Source organism: Podarcis muralis, chromosome 5 (genome assembly GCF_964188315.1).
Source record: "Podarcis muralis chromosome 5, rPodMur119.hap1.1, whole genome shotgun sequence".
Classification (NCBI taxonomy): domain Eukaryota; kingdom Metazoa; phylum Chordata; class Lepidosauria; order Squamata; family Lacertidae; genus Podarcis; species Podarcis muralis.
Window position 1 is genome coordinate 73,633,206 of NC_135659.1, and position 20,047 is coordinate 73,653,252.

The 20,047-nt window shown below is 45.0% G+C and overlaps 2 protein-coding genes across 2 annotated transcripts in view; both read left to right on the plus strand.

Annotated features, from left to right (window-relative positions):
* Nucleotides 1-1,135: 1,135 nt before the first annotated feature.
* On the plus strand, nucleotides 1,136-7,292 carry DYNLRB1 (dynein light chain roadblock-type 1). The gene is made up of 4 exons (XM_028734897.2): nucleotides 1,136-1,279; nucleotides 4,365-4,440; nucleotides 6,218-6,385; nucleotides 6,878-7,292. Exons 1-4 carry the CDS (start codon nucleotides 1,277-1,279, stop codon nucleotides 6,919-6,921), a joined length of 291 nt encoding a protein of 96 aa, XP_028590730.2. The 5' UTR covers nucleotides 1,136-1,276; the 3' UTR covers nucleotides 6,922-7,292.
* Nucleotides 7,293-9,038: 1,746 nt separating this feature from the next.
* Nucleotides 9,039-20,047, plus strand: part of MAP1LC3A (microtubule associated protein 1 light chain 3 alpha) — a 39,556-nt gene continuing 28,547 nt past the window's right edge. The window contains 2 exon segments of the mRNA XM_028734898.2: nucleotides 9,039-9,446; nucleotides 9,449-9,572. Of these exon segments, the coding sequence (XP_028590731.2) occupies nucleotides 9,054-9,446; nucleotides 9,449-9,572 (517 nt within the window). The 5' untranslated portion in view covers nucleotides 9,039-9,053.

A 20,047-nucleotide genomic window follows, 5' to 3' on the forward strand; every position in this document is an offset into this window, starting at 1 on the left:
GCTAGAAGCCTGGTGTCCAGGCCAGCTATTGCAAACCAGTGGGGTGGGAGCCTGTCGTCCATGATCCAGTGGCTGCCCACTTCCTTGCAGAGAGAGCAGCAGCAAACACAAATCAGGGAGAGATGGCAAAAGTTTACCTGCTCTGCTGCGGCTCCCCTGCTGCTATTGGTGATACCAGTAAGCTTCGTGGGGATTTCTACGTACAGAACATGTACATGGGGGTGTTACCATTCCTAGCCACCCAACCTTGCCCTTAACTGGTCTGTAGCTAAGCAGGAATTTGAGTGAGAGAATGAGGGTGGGTGGTTTGCAGAACTTTTATCAGCCTCTCAATTAAGAAAATCACTGGTACCAGTGTGTTTCCTGGATCAATTTAAGGGCTTGGTATTGATCTTTCTCAAGCCCTAATCCAGGGTTGGGTAACCTGCACCCCTCCCTAAAGTCGTGTGTCCCTTCAATCCCAGCAGCCCAATGACAGCTGAAAAGTCACAAACGATTGGGGGCCTGGTTTTCCCTGCGTTTGTTAAACTTGGATGGTTTTGAATACCGGAAGCAGCCCCCCCTTGGCAGTGGTAGATACAAGCCTCTCTCCCAGGCGAAATTTGTCAAGCGCCCTCTCCACCCCACCTCCTTTTAAGCGTTCTTTGAAAATATCCCATAATGCTTGTTCTCTTCTAAGTCAATCTTATGTTCCAACACTAAATTACTGCTTTCTTTCTACATACTTCTACATCCCCCCAGAAGGACCCAGGTAGCAAACTCTTTGCCCATCCAATTCCTATTTTAGCCACCGCGAGGAGAGCCAATGTCCCCAAGCACCATCCCCTGGGCTTCAAACGAGTAGGCATTTGAACCTGGGTCTCAGCAATGAAATCACGCTCAGTTTTCTCCCCCTTGAGAGAACAGCTTATGCCACCGATGCCTCTGTTTGAGCTACTGGGTCGTCCAGCATTACGCATTTTCCTCCTTCATACGCGAAGTTGCAAACACCCATTCTGTGTTTATGGAGAGCCTTCCAAAGCAACGATTCATAGCCGCCACCCCCACTTTCCCCCACCCCCACAGAATGTTTTCCTACAAGAGGGCGGTGTAGGAAATGACACCCGGTCCCTAAACTTATGAACCCGCCTTCCCTCTCTAACGATTGGCTAAGGACGCGGCTCGCCCTGCGGGGTGAGACTGGGGCGCAGGCGCGCGCGCTCACTGTGACGGGGCTCGGGTGCCAGCTTGTGGGTACCTCCCAGGGAAGGCATTGATCTCCCTCCCTCTCTGCAAGATGGTGAGTGAAGGGGGGTGGGCGGTCTGCTGCTGCCGAATTCTCCCCGTCGCAGAAAAGAGGAGACTTCCTGGGTGGGTTTCGGGTGACCAGTGGAGACTTCCTGGGCAGTTCTTTGGAAAAGTCCAGAGCAGACTCCGCTGCCGCCTAGTGATGTGCCACACCCGGCCAGCTCCTGCGCGCCCCGGGGTCCGGGATCAAAGGATGTGGCTGAGGGGCCCATTGCATTCACCAGCTCTTTTCTTTTGCTGTTCAGCTTCTCTCTGGTCGCGTGCATTTCCACGGCCGTCCTCTTGGCACGCGGGTTTCGGGGCCTCTTGCATTGTTTACAGCATCATCCCCGTCTCCGTGATGTGACCATCTTTCTGGTCCCATATAAGAACAGGCGCACTGCTCATGATGCGCAACGCTCTCACCTGCATGCATTCCCGCTTGATACATTTTGTACTCCCAGGAGCTCATTTCCCACAATGGGGCAGGGTCCGCTGACAGAGTGGCTTTCTGTTGCATTGTATTTGTTGGCAGAGTGGGGTCTGCGTTTGTGGCTCCTAGTGTCCAAACCCACGACTTTTGCCCCTGCACAACATTTGGCCCTTCAGTGTACTTTGTATAGAATTCTGCAAAATGTCTAGATTCGGGACTGCTGCATGTATATATTATTTTATTAAAATCTCTTTAGCTCTCCTTTCCGTCAAAAGGTCTCTCCAAGGCATGTTGTTGGCACCCAAAACTATTTGTAAGATGATGCATGTGGGTTGCTTCCTAAGTCCTGTGTACAGTACAACTAAACTTAAAAGACCCCATCAATGGCCCACTAGCAGCAGCAGGTATGTTCTTCCTGTACTGTCAGAGGCAATGTGCCTCTGAATGCCAGTTCCTGGGAATTACAAGTGTGGAGAGTGCTGAGTGCTCAGGTTTATTTGCAGGCTTCCTACTGAGACATCTCATTGACCACTGTGAGAATAGGATACTGAACTAGATAGGTCATTGGTTCCTGATCCAGTAGAGCTTGTCATATGCTCTTGAATTGACTGATTGATTTATTATATTTCTGTGCCACTTTTCATTCAGATGAATCCCAAAGCGGCTTACAAACTACAATAATGTGACATAACATAATAGAGCATCATAAATACAGCATAAATCATATAGAATAAGCACACCGAATACAGAAATACACAGTATTGCATTACTATTGCCTGTTGGCCATATATATAGAAGACAATGCATGGGTGTTCCATGGTGCATATATATTTGCATTTATAGTCCACCTTTTCTCCATCATGGAACCCAAGACTGTCAACGTGTCCTTCACAAGCAGTCAGCCATGCAGGCAGCCACTGGTCAAACCTCTACAGTTCCAGCATGATGGTGGCCTCATGTACCATATTTACTCGAGTCTAATGCGCCATCAAATCTAATGCACACCTCAATGTTCAGAACTTTGAAACAAAAACAAAAAAAATGCTGGCAAATGTAAATATGCCATCAAATCTAATGCACACCTTAATTTCCGCAACATAATTTGGCCAAAAAAGGTGAGCATTAGATTCGAGTAAATACGGTATTTCAAGTGTGGGCACACCATACATTTGAAGTATGATATTGAACCTTGTGTTCCCCTATCACTTCCACTATAATAGCAAACTCATGAGCTGAATGCTGCTAGCATTGTAGCCAAAACTGACCAAGAAGAGGGGAAGCATCAGCCTCCGCAGGGAACCCTCTCCCCCCTTCCCTGCCAGGTTTGCAGAAGTTTGAAAAATATATAACCTCATTTTATGGTTGAGCATGGGGCAAAGGGCCTGTTACCACATATTCAGATTGCATATACTGTGGAACTAAACATTTTTTACTTGATCATGGTCAGGACTTGTCTAGTTTGGATTTTCTGCTGTGGATTTTGATTGCTTCAGGCCACTTTACTTGTTTCCTTAATCACTGGTGCCTCTCCATGTGGTTGTGGTCATGGCCCTCCTGGCTGCAGAGATGAAGTAGTCTCCCTAATAACAGGTCTGGCCTTGTCTAGGCAAAATGATCTGCAGGCAGAAACCTCTGGTGGCTACCTTTGACACAGTTTTGTCAAAATAACAAAAGTGTATCGTGGCACCTGAAAAACCTAACTAATTTATTATAGTATAAGTCCACATTATCAGATGCATTGCATTATCCTGAGTTGCAGGTGTGTGTGTGCGTGTGCATGTATATATATATATATGGTGTGTGTGTTTAAAATGATTAATATAACTCTCTAAATAATTTAGACAAAACAATAAAGCATGCATATTTTTAAAAAAAGCAAAATCAAACTTTAAAATCAAGAAGACAGAAAACATTAAAATTTGGGCAAATTCAACATTTTTATGTGTAATAAAAATCCTTATCTGGGTAGACATGCCTAAACAAAACAAAGCACTTAAATATATATGTGGGGATGTGTGTTTGTATGACCAGGGCCTGGGAAACCAGAGTTCAGTTCCCCACTTAGTTATGAAGTTCAATGGGTGACCTTGAGCCAGTCCGTTTCTGACCCTAACCTACCTCTTAGAATCGTCTACATGCCATTGCTGCTGAACCATGAAACCTTTTAAATGACACGTCTTGGCTTGCCATAGCAGCATTTAAACATTTGCACTGTGCTTCCCAGGTTGCATTCTGCAAGATATTTTCCAGCATAAAGCTGATTTCCATATAGGAAGTGATGTGTGAAGAGGCTTTTGTTGTAACATGAGAGGGGGAGACTTCTGTGCAAGATGCGCCAGGATTTCACCCCTATCATCGCACTGCCTTGTGTAACGTCTGAGCCTGATAAGCAAAGCCACTGAAACGGATAAGCGGAACCAGTTTCTGGCTTCCCAGGACTTATTGCCAGATGATGGGAGGAAAATTGTGGCCTTAAGAAAAGCTTAAGCAGACTTTGATGATATGGTGGTGCTGGAGAGAGCTGTGCGTCTGTGCTTGGAGCACGAGAAGTATCTCTCCGAATCCTCTTACCCCTCCAGTCTTTCAAGATGTCTTATTACACAGCTTTATTGGGGGGGGGGTTGCATCTTTCAAAATACGCTTTCATATTTTCTTTTTCTTCCAGGCTGAGGTAGAAGAAACCCTTAAGCGAATTCAGAGTCAAAAGGGGGTCCAAGGAATCATCATTGTTAATTCAGAAGGTATTGTGCAATTATGGTTGCTGTTGGCGAAAGCCACTCTTTTAGGCCCTGATGCTCTATTGGCATACTAAATTTATCCTGATTGTGCAATAAATTTAATAATAAATATTCTTGTGTGGGAGGGGGTTATTAGTTTGTTTTTGTTTTATTAGGTATGTGTGAACCGCCACATGCTGTGATGAATGGGGGCCAGAGGGAAAAGTGGGTGGAGCAATGAATGTAGATTTTACCTTTGCACAGTCTACTGGTTTCTTTAGCCTTCATCCAGGCAAAGAAGATGCATCAGAACTCAGGGATACATTCTCACCAGGCAGAAATATTCAAGCTGTAGAATGGAGCCAGTGAGGGGTGTGGCTTGGAAAAGGGTTGTACAGTCTAGGGAGAATTCCAGGAGCCAAACAGAGTTTTCCATGGGCTACATAACACACTTGAGTTAGAGAAACCCACTTGCACGTTAGAAATGTCTGCTGTGATGCTAAGGCTACAATCCTATGCATGTTTATATGGGAATAAGTCCCAGCGAAATCAAAAGGCATAGTACATATCTTTAAAGATGTGCTGTACCTTTGATAATGAATTTAGCACTGCTTGTGGCCAATTAATTTTGCGTCTTCCTCTACGAATTGGGATGGTGTAATGCTGCTGAATGTCTGCCTGTGTGCCTGTTCCTAAAATGTTACTTGTGATCCGCAAGGCCCTATTAACAGTGGTGGAGAACTTCGCCATAATTACCTGCCCTTTACTGTAAGATCCCAGAGCAGGTTTACAACAATGAAAACACAACATTAAAAACAACTTATATTCACAAAAAATAAGGTGGGTCCTGAAAATATACATCTCAGGTGTCAAAAGCCAAGGTAAATAGGTGTGTCGTCAGATTTCTGAAGCACGGTTCCCCCAACCCTTACTTCCATGAGAAACTCCAGAAGGATACTGTGATCAACAGTATCGACAGTGGCCGAGAGATGGAGGAGAATGAGCAGGGTCACACTGCTCTCTTCTTTCTCCCACCAAACATCAGCAACTGGGGCAACCAAGGCCGTTTCAGTGCCATTATCAGGCCTGAAGCCTGACTGGAATGGTTTCAAGTAATCAGCTTCCTCCAAGCATGCCTGAAGCTGGACCACTGCCACCTTTTTGAGCGTTTTGTCCCAAAAGGGGATATCTGCCACTGGGTGATAGTTGTTTAACACTTATTGGCCAAGGGGAGGACTTCTTAAGATGACACACCACACCACCACCTTCTTCAAGGCAGATGGTACTTGCCCTTTCTCCAGTGAAGCATCAATCGCTTCCTGTATCCAAGTCAACTCCCTGTGGCTAGAAACCAGTATGGGCAAGCATCAAGCGGGCAGGTGATCAGCTGCACTTCTTCAAGCAGCTTGACCACATCCTCAGGCTGCAATAATCTAAACTGATTCAGTTTAGATGGAAGATGCAGTGTTCTAGGCACTTCCATTGGACTTGGGGGTAACTGTGGCATCCAATTTTGTTTGAATACAAGTGATCCCCCCCCCAAGTGAATTGCAAAGGAGGGTGTCAGAGCAATACTGTCTTGGCCAGATGACAAAAGCCCATTTGCCACTCAGAAAAGCTTTGCCATACGGCTACTTGCGGGTGCAGTGGTGGCAAAGAAGTAAGCTTTCTTCACTTGGTAGGCACAAGCAGAAGTCCTTGTACAGGCCTTCTGCAGACAGGGCTGGTTAGGCCCTTAAGTTTCTCATATCAAACCATGTCTTAGCCTAACATAACCACAGAATCATTTTGCACCCTGCAGGCATTCCCATCAAAAGCACCATGGATAACCCCACCACAGTGCAGTATGCAGGCTTAATGCACAACTTAATAATGAAGGCAAGGGGGACCGTGCGAGATATTGATCCCCAGAATGACCTCACGTTCTTGCGGATTCGCTCCAAGAAAAACGAAATCATGGTTGCGCCAGGTAAAATAAACAGGGAAAGCTCTTCTTGGAACATTTGGATGCCAAAGTGGAATTTCATTATCTCTAAATCTAAACTTTTATATGGGATACACTCTTTATTTTGTACTCCTATATAGGAAATACAGAAAAGTGTGGATTCCAAATAGTGGTGAAAGAGTTTTAGATGGGTTTCCCATCCAGATTCAAATAACATTGAAGAACTTTATCACTGATGGGGGTTTTACATATCCTTCACAATCTTGCAACTTGGTCCTATTTATATTTTACTCCAAAGTCTTCTGAACAACTCTTGAACTTCTTCTACTTCCTCTTCTTGTGCTTTGTATATAAGATGGTCTAGGTGCTCCTGGCCAGTTGTGAAGGGCTTGGTCTAGAAGTGAGACTTCCACTCCTACAGTGTTCTATCTGTAACTGAGCCTAGAATGCATGTGATTAAATTAGCACTAACAATAAAATACTTTTTTTAAAAATCCCTCTTTTATTTCCTTGCAGATAAGGACTATTTCCTGATTGTCGTTCAGAATCCAACGGAGTGAAATCCTGTCAAAATGACCTTCAGTTCCTTATACTTAAATGTATTTTTATTTAACGTCCAAAACGCTGTTAGTAAATAATTGTTTGTGCCACATTAATAATATCTGAGAGAGATTCTGTTTTTAACTGTTAAATGTAAATTCAAGGAGTATCTTCATATAACTAAAATGTAACTAGATGAAGAAGAAAAGCAAGGAAATCAGGCTGACTTAAGTGTCAAAGATTTTTTTCCAGAAAATGTAATTGTACAGGACTGTTGTCTGAAACCTTTCTAATCATAAATTAGTTTTTCTTTTGCATCCTTTTTATTTTGACACTTATTTAAATTTGGAAGATGCTGTTTCTTCTGAAACTGATTAAAAGAATAGAAGAATTCTGGACTGTGACCTTTGATTTTTAAAGATTTCAGTAGCCTTGAGTTTTTAATACAGAAATTGGAAGTCTTGCGTATCTTGAAATCACCCACACTGTCACGGTATTCCTGAGCATTTTGAGTGACTGAATTTGGAAAATTGTGTACGGTTCTGGTTGCCTCACCTCAGAAAGGATATTGGGAGAGTTGGAGAAGGTTCAGAAAAGGGCAACCAAAATGGTAAGTGGATGGAGTGACTCTCAGAAGGTAAAGGTACCCCTGCCCGTACGGGCCAGTCTTGACAGACTCTGGGGTTGTGCGCTCATCTCACTCTAGAGGCCGGGAGCCAGCGCTGTCCGAAGACACTTCCGGGTCACGTGGCCAGCGTGACATCGCTGCTCTGGCGAGCCAGAGCCGCACACGGAACGCCGTTTACCTTCCCGCTAGTAAGCGGTCCCTATTTATCTACTTGCACCCGGGGGTGCTTTCGAACTGCTAGGTTGGCAGGCGCTGGGACCGAGCAACGGGAGCGCACCCCGCCACGGGGATTCGAACCGCCGACCTGACGATCGGCAAGTCCTAGGCGCTGAGGTTTTACCCACAGCGCCACCCGCGTCCCTGACTCTCAGAAAGGTTGCAGCATTTGGGGCTTTTTAGTTTAGAGAAAAGGCAAAGAAGACATGATAGAAGTTTGTAAAATTACGCATGACCTGGAAAAAGCAGATAGAAAGAAATGTTTCCTCCCTTTCTCATAATGCTAAATACATAATACTAGAACTTATGAAGCTTAATGTTGGAAGATTCAGGACAGATCAAAGAAAGTACTTCTTCACACAGCTCATAAACCACGGAACTCACTTCCACAGGAGGCAGTGGTGGCCACTGGGTGCAATGCATGTGAATTTTACAATTGCACAGTAGGCTGGTTTCTTCATGCACTCGGCTCTTTTCTATATCCAGGCATTATCGGAGTTCAAGGATGCATTTCAACCAGGTAAAACCACTCAAAAGAGGGTGTGAAGCAGGTTGTGGCCTGGGGAGACTCCTGAGGTCCAAACAGATTTGGTGCTAGGGACTTAAGGTCCCAACCCCTGCTGCAGTAGAACTGGCCCTTATAATTAAAAGAGAGAGAGAGAAGCAGGAGACTAGTTGCATTTAGAGCGGTGGGGAGGCCTATAGGTTTTTGAGTTCCTGCAATGGGAGCTGGTGCTGCTGTAAATTCCACAAGGATTTCTTAGCCATGAAGCTCATTGAGTGACCTTGGCCAAGTAGTCATGATCCCTCTGGACCGTCTAACCTACACCAGAGAGTTGTAGGGAGGATAAAATGGGGGGGAGGGGGAGGGTAGAACACCACCTTTGGGTACCTGCTCATAAAAATATAAATAAGCATATGAGACCCTGCTCAACCTCAAAGCTCCTTCTGACCCAGAATTCCTGTTTACATAATTAGGTTATTCTGCTTGGACTATTCAGTAGGAAGAGGGCACTCTGTACATGTTCAGCGGCATTTTACTGGGTTCATGGCATCACTATGGCTATATCATCAGGAGAAGGGGAAAGGCCTTCTGGATTGCTCTGAAGGCGATTTGAGGCTTTCTGCTTCGATTTATTCCTCTGGTTTATCAGAGCCTGAAAGGAAGGATTGGCGGGGAGGGGGAATCCGAAATTAAGTCTTAGATGAACGGGCCTCTCCTTAGTTTAAAAGAGAGACCCGAGGCTCCCTCCGTAGCGAGGCCTGCGCCAGCTAAAAACACGAGCCCGAGGAAGCAGCACTCTGTGCATGCTCCTCGCCCTTCCCCGCGCCTGCATTGTTCCCTTCCCCGCGAAGCCCAGCATCCTCGCCAGGGCGTCTGGAGCGGAAAGAGCGCCGAGGGCTGCCGGCTCCGGCCGCGGTGTGTCCCTGGCAAGGAGGCCGCACTGCAGAAGGGGCGGGGCCGCGCACCTCCCCTTTAAGGAGGCTGCTGGTGAAGTCACCGCTGCTTTGCCAGCTCCGGGAAGCGAGGAGGATCGCCCAGCCGGCGGCAGCGACGACGAAGCAGTAGCAGCAGCAGCGACAGTCGGCTGGCTCTTGCCGCCCGCGAGGCACCTGCTGCCCTTCGAGGACTTAAAGAGGCGGCGTCCTCCGGCAGCCAGAGGCGGCTGTGGGGAGCTCGGCCGCGTCCCTCTCCAGCCGCGGGGTCTTTGGAGCCCGGGCAAGATCCCGCTGTCCCTGCTGAGTCGCGGCGCTCTTGGCTCACACCCCTTCCATCCCCGGCCGAGATGCCTTCGGACCGGCCTTTCAAGCAGCGGCGGAGCTTCTGTAAGTTTCTACGTCGGTAAAACGCTCGGCTCCCAGGCCCAGCAGGTTGGGACAACGGGGGGGGGGGGTTGGTGGGGAGAGAGGGAGCTTATCGACGCCGTCCCTCCTACCCTGACGTTTTGGGGAGCAAGCGAGGGGGGCGCGGAGGTTTGGAGGGCGCAAATGTTGGGGGGCCTCAGGCCGCCAAAGGAGCCCTTTTTGCTGCTCTGCATTAACGCTGCCGCGGAATTAAGCGGAGGAGCTTAATGCCCTTGTTTTCTTCGCTCTTGTTTTTTCCACCCAGGGTGCTTCCCTTTTCTCCGCCTCCAGGGTTCCTTATGCTGGTGGAGAGGGCGCAGTGGGCTAAGAGCTGGAGGGAGCCGTGCTCACACCCCCTTGGGGTGCCTCCTCCCCAAGATTATTTAGATTTCGGCTCCTTCCAGCTCACCTGCGTCTCTCAATCTAGGGCAAGACTTTTAACTCGTACCTGTTTGGGGGTGTGCGAATGAGAAGTGCCTAAAAACCCAAGGGCAGGTGATTACCTCCCCGCCAAAATGTGCCCTTCGGTCATCCAAACCCGAGGCATTTTCATAAAGATTCCGCCTCTCCCCCATTAAGGAAACTTCGGTGGGGTGTGCTGGGTGACTCAACACCCTTTACTGGGACAGACTGCTTTGCTTCTGGCATCTTTCCACTTTCCCCACCCGTTTTGTGGGGCTCTTTTTCATGGTTTGGGGTGGGTGAGTGAAAGAACTGAGCAAGTCCTCCTAATAGCAGGGGCAGCTCCTCCTGCCCCCCTCTAAAACCTGCCTCCCCCCCTTCTAAAAGCAACTTGAAACTCGGTGTCCAAATTGCTGCAGGTTCCGCCCCTTGGGGGGAAAAAAATCCCTCCTTGTCTTGGTGTATGTTCAACCCAGACCTGGAGATAAATGCGCTTTGGGCGACTCTGGGAGCTATAGGCAGCCAGGTGACTCTCTTTGTTTTGCTTGATCGTTCAAGTTTCCTGCTGCTGAGCCAGGCAGGGCAAGGAGGCAGGAAGGAAGCCCGAGGTAATTAGCAGCTGCAGCAGCCCAGCCGAACCCTAGCGGTGATGTAATGCCTACAAATAAGAAAGGGGGGGGCGTTGATGTGGTCCAGCCTCTGCAATGATGGGGGCTTGGAACGCGGAGCTGGAAAGCCACGTCCCTGTGCCAGAGAAACCCCCAGCCCTCAAAAGAGCCAAATGTGCGGTTGAAAGAGGAGCTCCGCTGGAAGAGAGCCATTTCACTCCCACTCGGGTGGAAATATTTGCTGCCTCCAATGGGATCCAAGGCATTCAGCGGGGTCCCGCCCCCGAGATTCGAAGCGCTTGTTATGCCCACAGTATATTCCCACTTGTCATTCTTCTGTTTTGATTAATGGAGCAGAGAGTGTGGCTTTGGGTAATCTGCTGTGTCGGTAGATTTCTAGGGTCTCCAGATTATTTCCCCCTTTTGCTGAAAATATCTAAGAATACACACACAAACATAAATAACCTACTGTAGAAGCTGAAAGGAGGGACAAAAGTCTATGACCCCCCCTATGGTTAGAACTGGGCATCTGCCTTTGGTGAGCGATGGTTTGAAATAGGCGCAATGTATATTTCGTTGGTCTTCCATGTGAAACCAGCATCCTGTTCTGGTCAAGGGCAGCTAAAGGGCTCCTGAGAAATATTAAGCTCTCCTGTTTTTCACATGGCCGCTGCCCTAAAAGTACTTTCAGAAAATGTAAAATACATTCCAGAATCTGTGTTCAAATAACTACCTTCTCACTTGTTACATTGTCTTCAGACTGACAGTCATTAATCCTTAATTAAGGATTAGATTTAGATCTGTATGTTGTTGATGCTTATACTTCTCCAACAGTTGGACTTTGTTGTTAGTTGTTGTATTCTGCCACTGCCTTTCAGAGAGGATAAATAAGTACAGTGCTGGACACTTATTCCTCTCTTGGGCATAATAGTTCATTAAAAAAAATGAGGAAAGTTTCTAGTCCTTATCAATTGTGTAAGATAAAGCAATTCAGAAGCCTGGGGGGATGAGCAGGATCTGTAGTCATCGGGGATGAGTGTGATGTACAGATCTCATTTCTCTCCAAAATTCCCATCCCTAATCTCTGTGATTCATCTATTTTCATTCTGTTTCTCTGCCTCTTTCAGTACATTCCAATTTGGCCACTGGGTGGTAGGAAAACAAAATATTTTATGTAAAACAAGAACACATGCATAAATTACAAAACTAGTTCAGAGCACTGAAGTGAGTTCACAGGGAAGTTCTCCAGCATATCCCTATTGTGATGAATTGCAGTTGTGCAAGAGCATTGCTCTTCATCTATGGCAGCCTGGGCATTAAAATGACAGCTTGCTGAGTGAAGATCAGTTGAATGCTTTTGGAGTTTTTCACCATAAGCAGGTCCTGCTGCTTCAGAATGATCCTCTTTAAGAATGTTTACCAGACAGGTTTGTGTTTCCTCCAAGAAAATGCCAGTGACTCATCAATAGTTTTCTCCTATCATAAATATTGACCCTGTTCATTTTCCATTATTCATTTTTGACTCAAAGCAGCTGTCAAGGCCCTTGTGTCCCCTTAATGGCTATGTCTGCAAGTGAATAGATGCTTATCAGATTATCAAGTATTTTCTAGTCATCCACCCCCTCCCTATTTTGGCATTCAGTTAGGCTTATATGTATCTAGCATTGCTGTTAAGTTTGCTGAAATACTATTGCATTATTTTCTTTTATTTTAAAGGATTACACCTTAGTTAAAAACACTTTTGTCATATAAACAAGATATCTTATTTCAGATGCCAGCTTGGAGAGTGTTGTTAGCTAGAAAGAATGACTGTTTTCAAATGTAGATTTATTCTTTTTAGAAGAAACATTGTTATATTGTTATGTATCCATTCAACTCCTAAAATAGTACGTTCCCTTAAACTGTTTTGTTTTATATAGAGAGAGAGGGAGAGCTGGGAAAGACTATTGATGGCAACAGTGGTTAATCATTATTCTCTTGGTGATCCAGAATGCCTTTTTAGTGCACACCCACAAAATAACATGGGAAGAGTCCAGCTGGATCAGAGCAAAGTTATATCTAGTCCAGAATCTTATTTTCTGCAGTGGCTAGCTTGAAGAAAACAGTCTTCCCCTTTGTCTCAAGCATCCAGAGAGAGATACAACCTTTTTTGTACATGGAGGTTTCAATTCGCTGTCATAATTAGCAGCCACTGAGGATACTCCATGAATTTACCGTATCTAATCCTTAAAAGACATTCAAAACGGCAGGGAATTCCGTAAGTTAAATTTGCATTGTGTGAAGAAGTACTCCCTTTTATCTGTCCTGAATCCCTACCACTTTTCAGTGTTGTTGGGTGAATTCTAATGACGTTAAGGGGGATATCTGTAATAACAATAACTGTAATTGTACAACACCCAATGGACTAGGTTGTCCTGGCCACTCTGGGCAGCTATCTATTTGTTTCACATTGTGCACAATCTTATAAACTACTGCTCTGACCTTTGGTCCATCTCTGGACCCAGCATGAAGTGCTGGTTTTACATTTCAAGCCCGTTAATGGCTTGCAACCAGGATATCTGAAATATCACACGCATATATACCTGAACTTTGATCCTATTTGTAAGCCCTGCCCTGAGTCCCTGTGCCCAGTGCAGTAAGGAAAGTGACTACAAGCAAGATGGCCTGCTCATTGGTGGCACCCCAATGCCCTTCTCACTCGCCTGGCGCCTTCTTTAAGGTTGTGCAGGCACTAGGTGAAGACCTCTTATCTTCAGAAGAACATAAAAAGAGCCCGCTGGATCAGGCCAATAGTCCATCTAGTCCAGTGTCCTCTTCTCACAGTGGCCAACCAGAGGTATGTGGGTAGCCCAAACATAGAACCAGGGTGCAACATCTCTCTACCCACATGTGTTCCCTGAAACTAGACCATGTTTCCCAGACTTTTCAGGGGATGGGTGGTGTCCTCTGGTTTTATTCCTATCTGTGCTGGTAATGTTTAGGCTGTGTGTTTAGTGACCCTTGTATCATACTTGTAGGGACGCGGGTGGCGCTGTGGGTTAAACCACAGAGCCTAGGACTTGCTGATCAGAAGGTCGGCGGTTCGAATCCCCGCGACGGGGTGAGCTCCCTTTGCTTGGTCCCTGCTCCTGCCAACCTAGCAGTTCGAAAGCACGTCAAAGTGCAAGTAGATAAATAGGAACTGCTCTGGCGGGAAGGTAAACGGTGTTTCCGTGCGCTGCTCTGGTTCACCAGAAGTGGCTAGTCATGCTGGCCACATGAACTGGAAGCTGTCTGCGGACAAACGCCGGCTCCCTCGGCCAATAAAGCGAGATGAGCGCCGCAACCCCAGAGTCGGTCACGACTGGACCTGATGGTCAGGGGTACCTTTACCTTTATCATACTTGTCTTTAACTTTCATTCATGTTTGAGCCACTTAGAGAACAATATTATTGGAGAATCCTATTTAAAAACAGTTGATGACCATATGATGATGATGATCAATAATAAAGCTCTGTTGTGCACCTCATTTTTTATTTTCCCACCTCAGTACTTCACTATGTTAACCATTTCCCTCAATTTAGAAAAACTTCCCTGTCTGATTCCCTTGGGGGTAGTTCTGATCAGAAAGAGCAAGGCAATTGACCTTGTACAAGCCTACTTTACCATTTTTTTCAGCTCCACATCCATTATGTGTGTGAGTTCTCTGTCACCCCTATTTTATTGGTGGAGAATTTGAGGGTGAGAGGAATGACTTGACTAAGGGCATCCAGGGAGCTGATGACGGGTTGGATAGGTTTCCTAATCACCTCGTGCAATGTAACCAGAAACTGAGTAAAGAAAAAGCACCCAGCAATGCAAGTACGTTAGTATTCTGTTATCTGAGTACTGTTTATCCAAAGACTGAAACAGATGTGATATTGCAGATCTGTGATCAGATCCCCTGAATATTTTGTTTTGGGTTTTTGTTTTTTGTTTAAAACAGCTGGGGTGGTTTTTCAGTTTTGTGCAGAGCAGCAACTCTGGTGGAGGCTGTAAAAATAACAAACCTGTCCTTGGCCATACTGTCCCTCCCCAAAGCTGCTATTTAACCCTAGGCTTTTTTGGAAGGTGGGGGGAAGCCACAGCATACTTTTCCCTAGTGAGGGAAACAGGAATTTTGAATAGCTAAAGGCAAGCCCCCAGACGAAATATTTGCAGTGGAGAATGGGGTGCTGGAATGAATATTACATTAGGCATGTCATTGTAAAGATGTGGTTTCTTCTACTATTTCTTTTTAAATTAATTGGGAAATCTGATCACAGATTCTTCTACATGGCACTCTGCATTGCAGATCCTGTCCTGAGCAAGGGGTTGGACTGGATGACCTCTAGAGGTACCTTCTAACTCTTATGGTTATGTGATCTTCTGTGCCGCATCTGTTTTGGTCCGATAGATGTGTCTTGTGTAGGCTCCCTTCTTCTATCATTGAAGCCTTCCTGAACTGGCATTCCTGAAGGTTTTGTATGCCCTTCTGGAAGCACATGTTTTTTCCAAAATGTTCTCTTTTGTTGTGTGTATGTATTATTTTGCCCCAAATTCAGATTCCACCCAACAGGCCACATCAGAGATCAGCCTTCGATATCCTGTTTATCTCCAGATGTATTGGAGTGCAAATCCCATTTGCCTTAGCCATTGCGCGTTTGTTGGGCTGATGGGAGTTGTAGTCTGAAACATCTGGAAGGCGAAATAGGTTAGCAAAGGAAGCCATAGAGAATGTCTCTTGCTTGATGCTTGAAATCTACCGCATTCTGGGGTTATTATGTGGTATGTTGGTGAGAGCTGTGGAAAGTTTGAATTATTCTTGGAACCCTTGTCCAGTAATTTCTAAGAAAGCTCATGGAATGGTTTTCAAGGGTTGTCATGCTGTGACAATGCTGCCTTGTCAGTGAGCAACTCTTAAGTGTTGTGCAAGCACATTTGAGGTCACACTCCTGCTTTGAACCTGTGCAGCGGCTTGGCCTGGGCTAAAATATTAACTTAGCAACAAATTGAAGAGTCCTTAAGCAAGTAGGGACTGTGGGGACACTACTTGTCCTGGGATGCAACCTTTCCCCCTGAACAGATTCTTGTGTTTTTAACAGATTATAATAGGCAGGCACCACACTGTTCCTGTTGAGGAAAGCTTTATCCTGTTGAATTTCTGCTTGCTGCAGCTCTTAAAGGTACAGGAGCCCTGTCAGGAAAATGTGGAGGGTTTAACCCTGGACCAAAGTTGCAAAGGCACATAATTATAATGAAGAGAAATGAGAGAAATTACAAAGAGCGCTTGACGCCTTAAAAGCCACTATGGAAATGACTCCATCACGTGTTGCACTGCTGTGTTTTTCATAACACTGTAGCTGACTCTCCCACATGCCGGAGACTTGAATACCTCTTGAGCTGCTTGTTGTCCTCACAAACCGCTTACTCACCCGCCCTTTGCCCAACCGCCCGCCCCAGTCGAGAAGGGTGTAACAAAAACAAAAATATCACGAGGCTTTTCTGACTACCAGGTATTTGACTGCTGCAATGTATATGCCATCACCTATCTAGAGCTGCTGACGTCCTGGCTGGCGAAGGGCAATGGCTGAAGTTTGCTTTCTCCCTCCCAACCGCCTGCTTTAAGCTTGGGGGGGGGGGGACAGCTGCTTTAGATGCCAGGGGGTGGGCCAAGTAGGAGGAGAGCAGAGAGCTTGGCTTCTTTCCAGATGCCCTCTTCTCTCCTTCCTTCCCACCCCCCTCTCCCAATCCCAGGCATACCATTTGAAAGCAAACAGGATTAAAATAGCCTAGGAGGCACAGGGGGCTGGAATGGCGAGGTCAGGCAAGGCAGCTGCGACTGACTGTTACGTGTTCCTTTCAGCTTATTTTCCACATGCCCTTTTGGCTCTCTCAGCTGACTGGTTTGCTAAATACTTTCTGGGAAGAAAGGGTAGAGGGGGGATGTTGTCAGCCAGCCGGCCATCTGCATTGAGCCAAAGATGTTGTTGCTTCTATGGAGAAAGTAAAAAAAAAAAGTAGCCGTGTTTTCCTTCTCTACCTCCTCCAGGATGGGATTAAGAAGCACAGCAGAGAGTGTGTTAAGGAAAATGCCTCAGGGTCAAGTGCTCTTCTGGCTTCTCTGCCCTTTCAGGCCTTGCAAAGTTTACAGTCTGTGGGCTGGGCCTGCAAGGCAAACAGTCGTCACAAGAACATCTGTTTACAAAGTGTTTGAAGCTGCTGCCCTTTTCGGAGGAGTTCCTAGGGAGAATCTCCTGAAATTTTACAAGACCTCCTTGTATCCTGTACACTGTTTTCATAGGCCCCGCCTGTACTATTTAAAGCAGCCATGGCTTCCTTCTAAGAATCCTGGGAAATGTAGTTTAAGGGTGCTGAGAGTTGTTAGGGGACACCCAGTCCCTTCACCGAGCTAAAACTTCCAGAGTAGTTTAACAATGACTCTTCTTTTCCCTGGGAATATGGAAGTTGTAGCTCTGTGAGGGGCCAGAGTCTTTCCCTTTTGAAAAACTTCAGGTGCTTCTGTTTAGATGTATTTTTCCACTTTCTTTTCTTTTCTTTTATGGCTGATTTTTGGATGTAGTTCTAGGTTTTCTTTGTTTTCATGCTTTGAAAAGCCTTGATCCTGTTTATTTGTCTTTGCCTTCTGGGATAAGAGTCTCCAAGGTTGTTGACCGAGTTGTTCCCTTGTAGTGACAACCTGACGGGGAAAAGCTGAACCAAACTTGATGGAAACTTAAAAGGATGAGTAGTTACATGTAGATGAGGCAGAAGCAAGCAGTAAAACATGTCATCATTATCATCATCAGTTAATTTATTCATCTCCTTGTAAAATACTGTCTCAAGGCAAAAGTTAATTAAAAACAGTTAAAAATGTAAAAACAATACTAAAACACTGGGTGCATCACGTCCAAAATGAAAACAAATTGCTGTGTTCGCCCCACAACTATTTTAAGAAAGGCATCTGTTTTCAGTTCAAACACTTTTGTAGCTGGAAGTAGGAAGCAATCGCTTAGCCCCCCTCCCCCAATTAAAATATCCATCTCTCATTGCACTATAATGAAAGGCTGCAAACCTGTATACACCGTGTCATTGAATTTGATGGGGACTTACCGGTACTTATGAGTAGACACATGCAAGATTGTTCTGTAAGTACGGTATGTATAAATGGGTTTACTCACATTCAGGCCATGCTACTCTTTTCAACTGTCCCCAGTTTGTTCACTGCAAACCTGTTCTTTGATCCCAGGAGCATTCCTGCAGATTTTAGTTCAGCCGTTTTTAAGAGGCCCAAATGCATTGTGGACAAACAAAGAACTTTCCCAAATATATAGTAGAAGCATGTTGTCATATAATGTATAAATAACAATTCTAGTTCAAGGCACGAGCCAACTCTTAAAATACAAGCCACATGTTGCAAGTTGAAATTGGGCTATTGTTACAGGAATATGAGGCCTGAGTTGGAATGTTGATCATGCCAGTCCTAGCCTTGCCTCTTTTAATTGTCCACTCCTGCCTTGCTGCATTCTAACTTTATTGCTTAGATGTGGCCATGGCACAATGACGCCTTTCATATACGGTATATTTCTGACAACAATTCCTCCCCAGGATACACAATTCCATGATGCTGTATGTGCAGAACTTATCAAAGTAATACTAAACAAGGTTTATTATTTATGTAGTGCATTTCCCAAACAAAATACTTTATTTTATACATTGTAAGCTACCTTTTTATATTTTAAGAAAGGGCAAATTATAAATTTGCAGATAAATAAATGGGACACTGGGCAGTGCAGTCTTACACGTTTCTCCTCATAATTAAGTTCCATTGAGTCAAATGGGGCTTACTCCCTGATAAATGGGTATAGAATTACAAGCTGAGGTGGCTAGATCATGACTTGCTTAAGACCATCCAGTGAATTCATAGCTAGGTTAAAGTTCTGAACTGGGACCTCTAAATAGTAATGTTTGTAGCCAGTTGTTGAATAAGAGTTTCAGTAGGTTTAACGATAATTTTTAACGACCAAAATAAATTATCCTCATAATCCTTGTAGAACCTTGACTGTATATATTTCTTTCTCTTGAGTTCCTTTCTTCCAGTATAAGATTGTGATCTGGCACATAACCACTGGCATGCAATCTGGTTGCAATAGGACTTCTGCACACACAGCTGTGCCGAGCATTGTAGGTTAAGTAAATATTTTTCTAAAAGAAAACATTCAGTGAAATCTGTGGCGCTCTGAAACACTTTCAAAACTTAAGTTCTAGCAGAGTTGCTGGATAATGGAGGGCAGTTGTTGCTTTATATCAAAGTGGCACTCGTCTACAAAATATTTGGCCAGAAATCTAGGTCTCTCTGTCTCTCTCTCTCTCCTTAACAACAATTTCTTCTTCAACTCATTTGATCCTAATATACAGTAAAAGTTCTTGGCCAGGGTGGACAACCTTTTTTTTCTGTCTAGGTCTGCATTTCCTTAGAGGTGATTGATCTATCAGGAATTGCAGATCTACAGTGGTAGCTGTGAAACCAAAGGTGCATGGGATCTCATTCCCGTTCCATTACTTTCTTTTCCCTCACTCTTCCACCCCATTTTCTCAATTTCACCCTCCTTGCTATCCACTTGATATTAGCTTTAAAGGCCACCTGAAAGGGGTCTGAAGGCCACTGTTAGCTCACCTGTCTTACCTGAAGAGGAGCTTGACTGAATCAGACCCAGGGTCCATCTAGTCCAGCACCTTATTTCACACAATGGCCAACCAGATGACTTTGGGGAAAACAAAAGCAGGGTGTGGCAGCAATATCCCTTCTGAGTTGTTTATCTTCTACTCTTTGCTATTCAGAGTTATAGCTATTCTAAATGTATTTAGTGTACTTTGTTAATACTGTGAGATGCTTTGAGTTGAAAATAGGGATGAGATTCCAATAATTAAGTCAAGTATTATATAATACACCAGAACACTCTTTTTGTCCAACCTGCCTGGGCCCATACTTTACCAGCTATCCCTAAGATTCCAAAGAAGCAAGTATGAACAGTGCTTTCTGCTTCCTGAGCCTTAGGCTGCCAACTTACACAGTATGTTGTTTTAAACTGTTTTTAACATTGAGTTTTAATGTGACTGTTCCTGGAACCTAAAGGTGAAGGACTGGTTAAAATGATGATAAAAGCAAGTAAACAAGAAGTTAGGAGCTGGATTCAGTTCCCCAGAGAGACAGAATGCCGGATTTAAATGATGTAGATTTCGTTTTAAAAACTAAAAGAAAAGAGAGCAGCATTAATGAGTAGCATTTGAGATAATCAAAAGGCCCATAAAAGTTATAGTTCCAGAATCTGATTGGAAAGAGTGGTTGGGAATTACGAACCAGAATATAATGACAAAAGTTAACTGATCCTAACTCTTTCCATCCCATTGATCTTAAAGGCTGTAACAGGTGACAGAAAACAGGAGCCA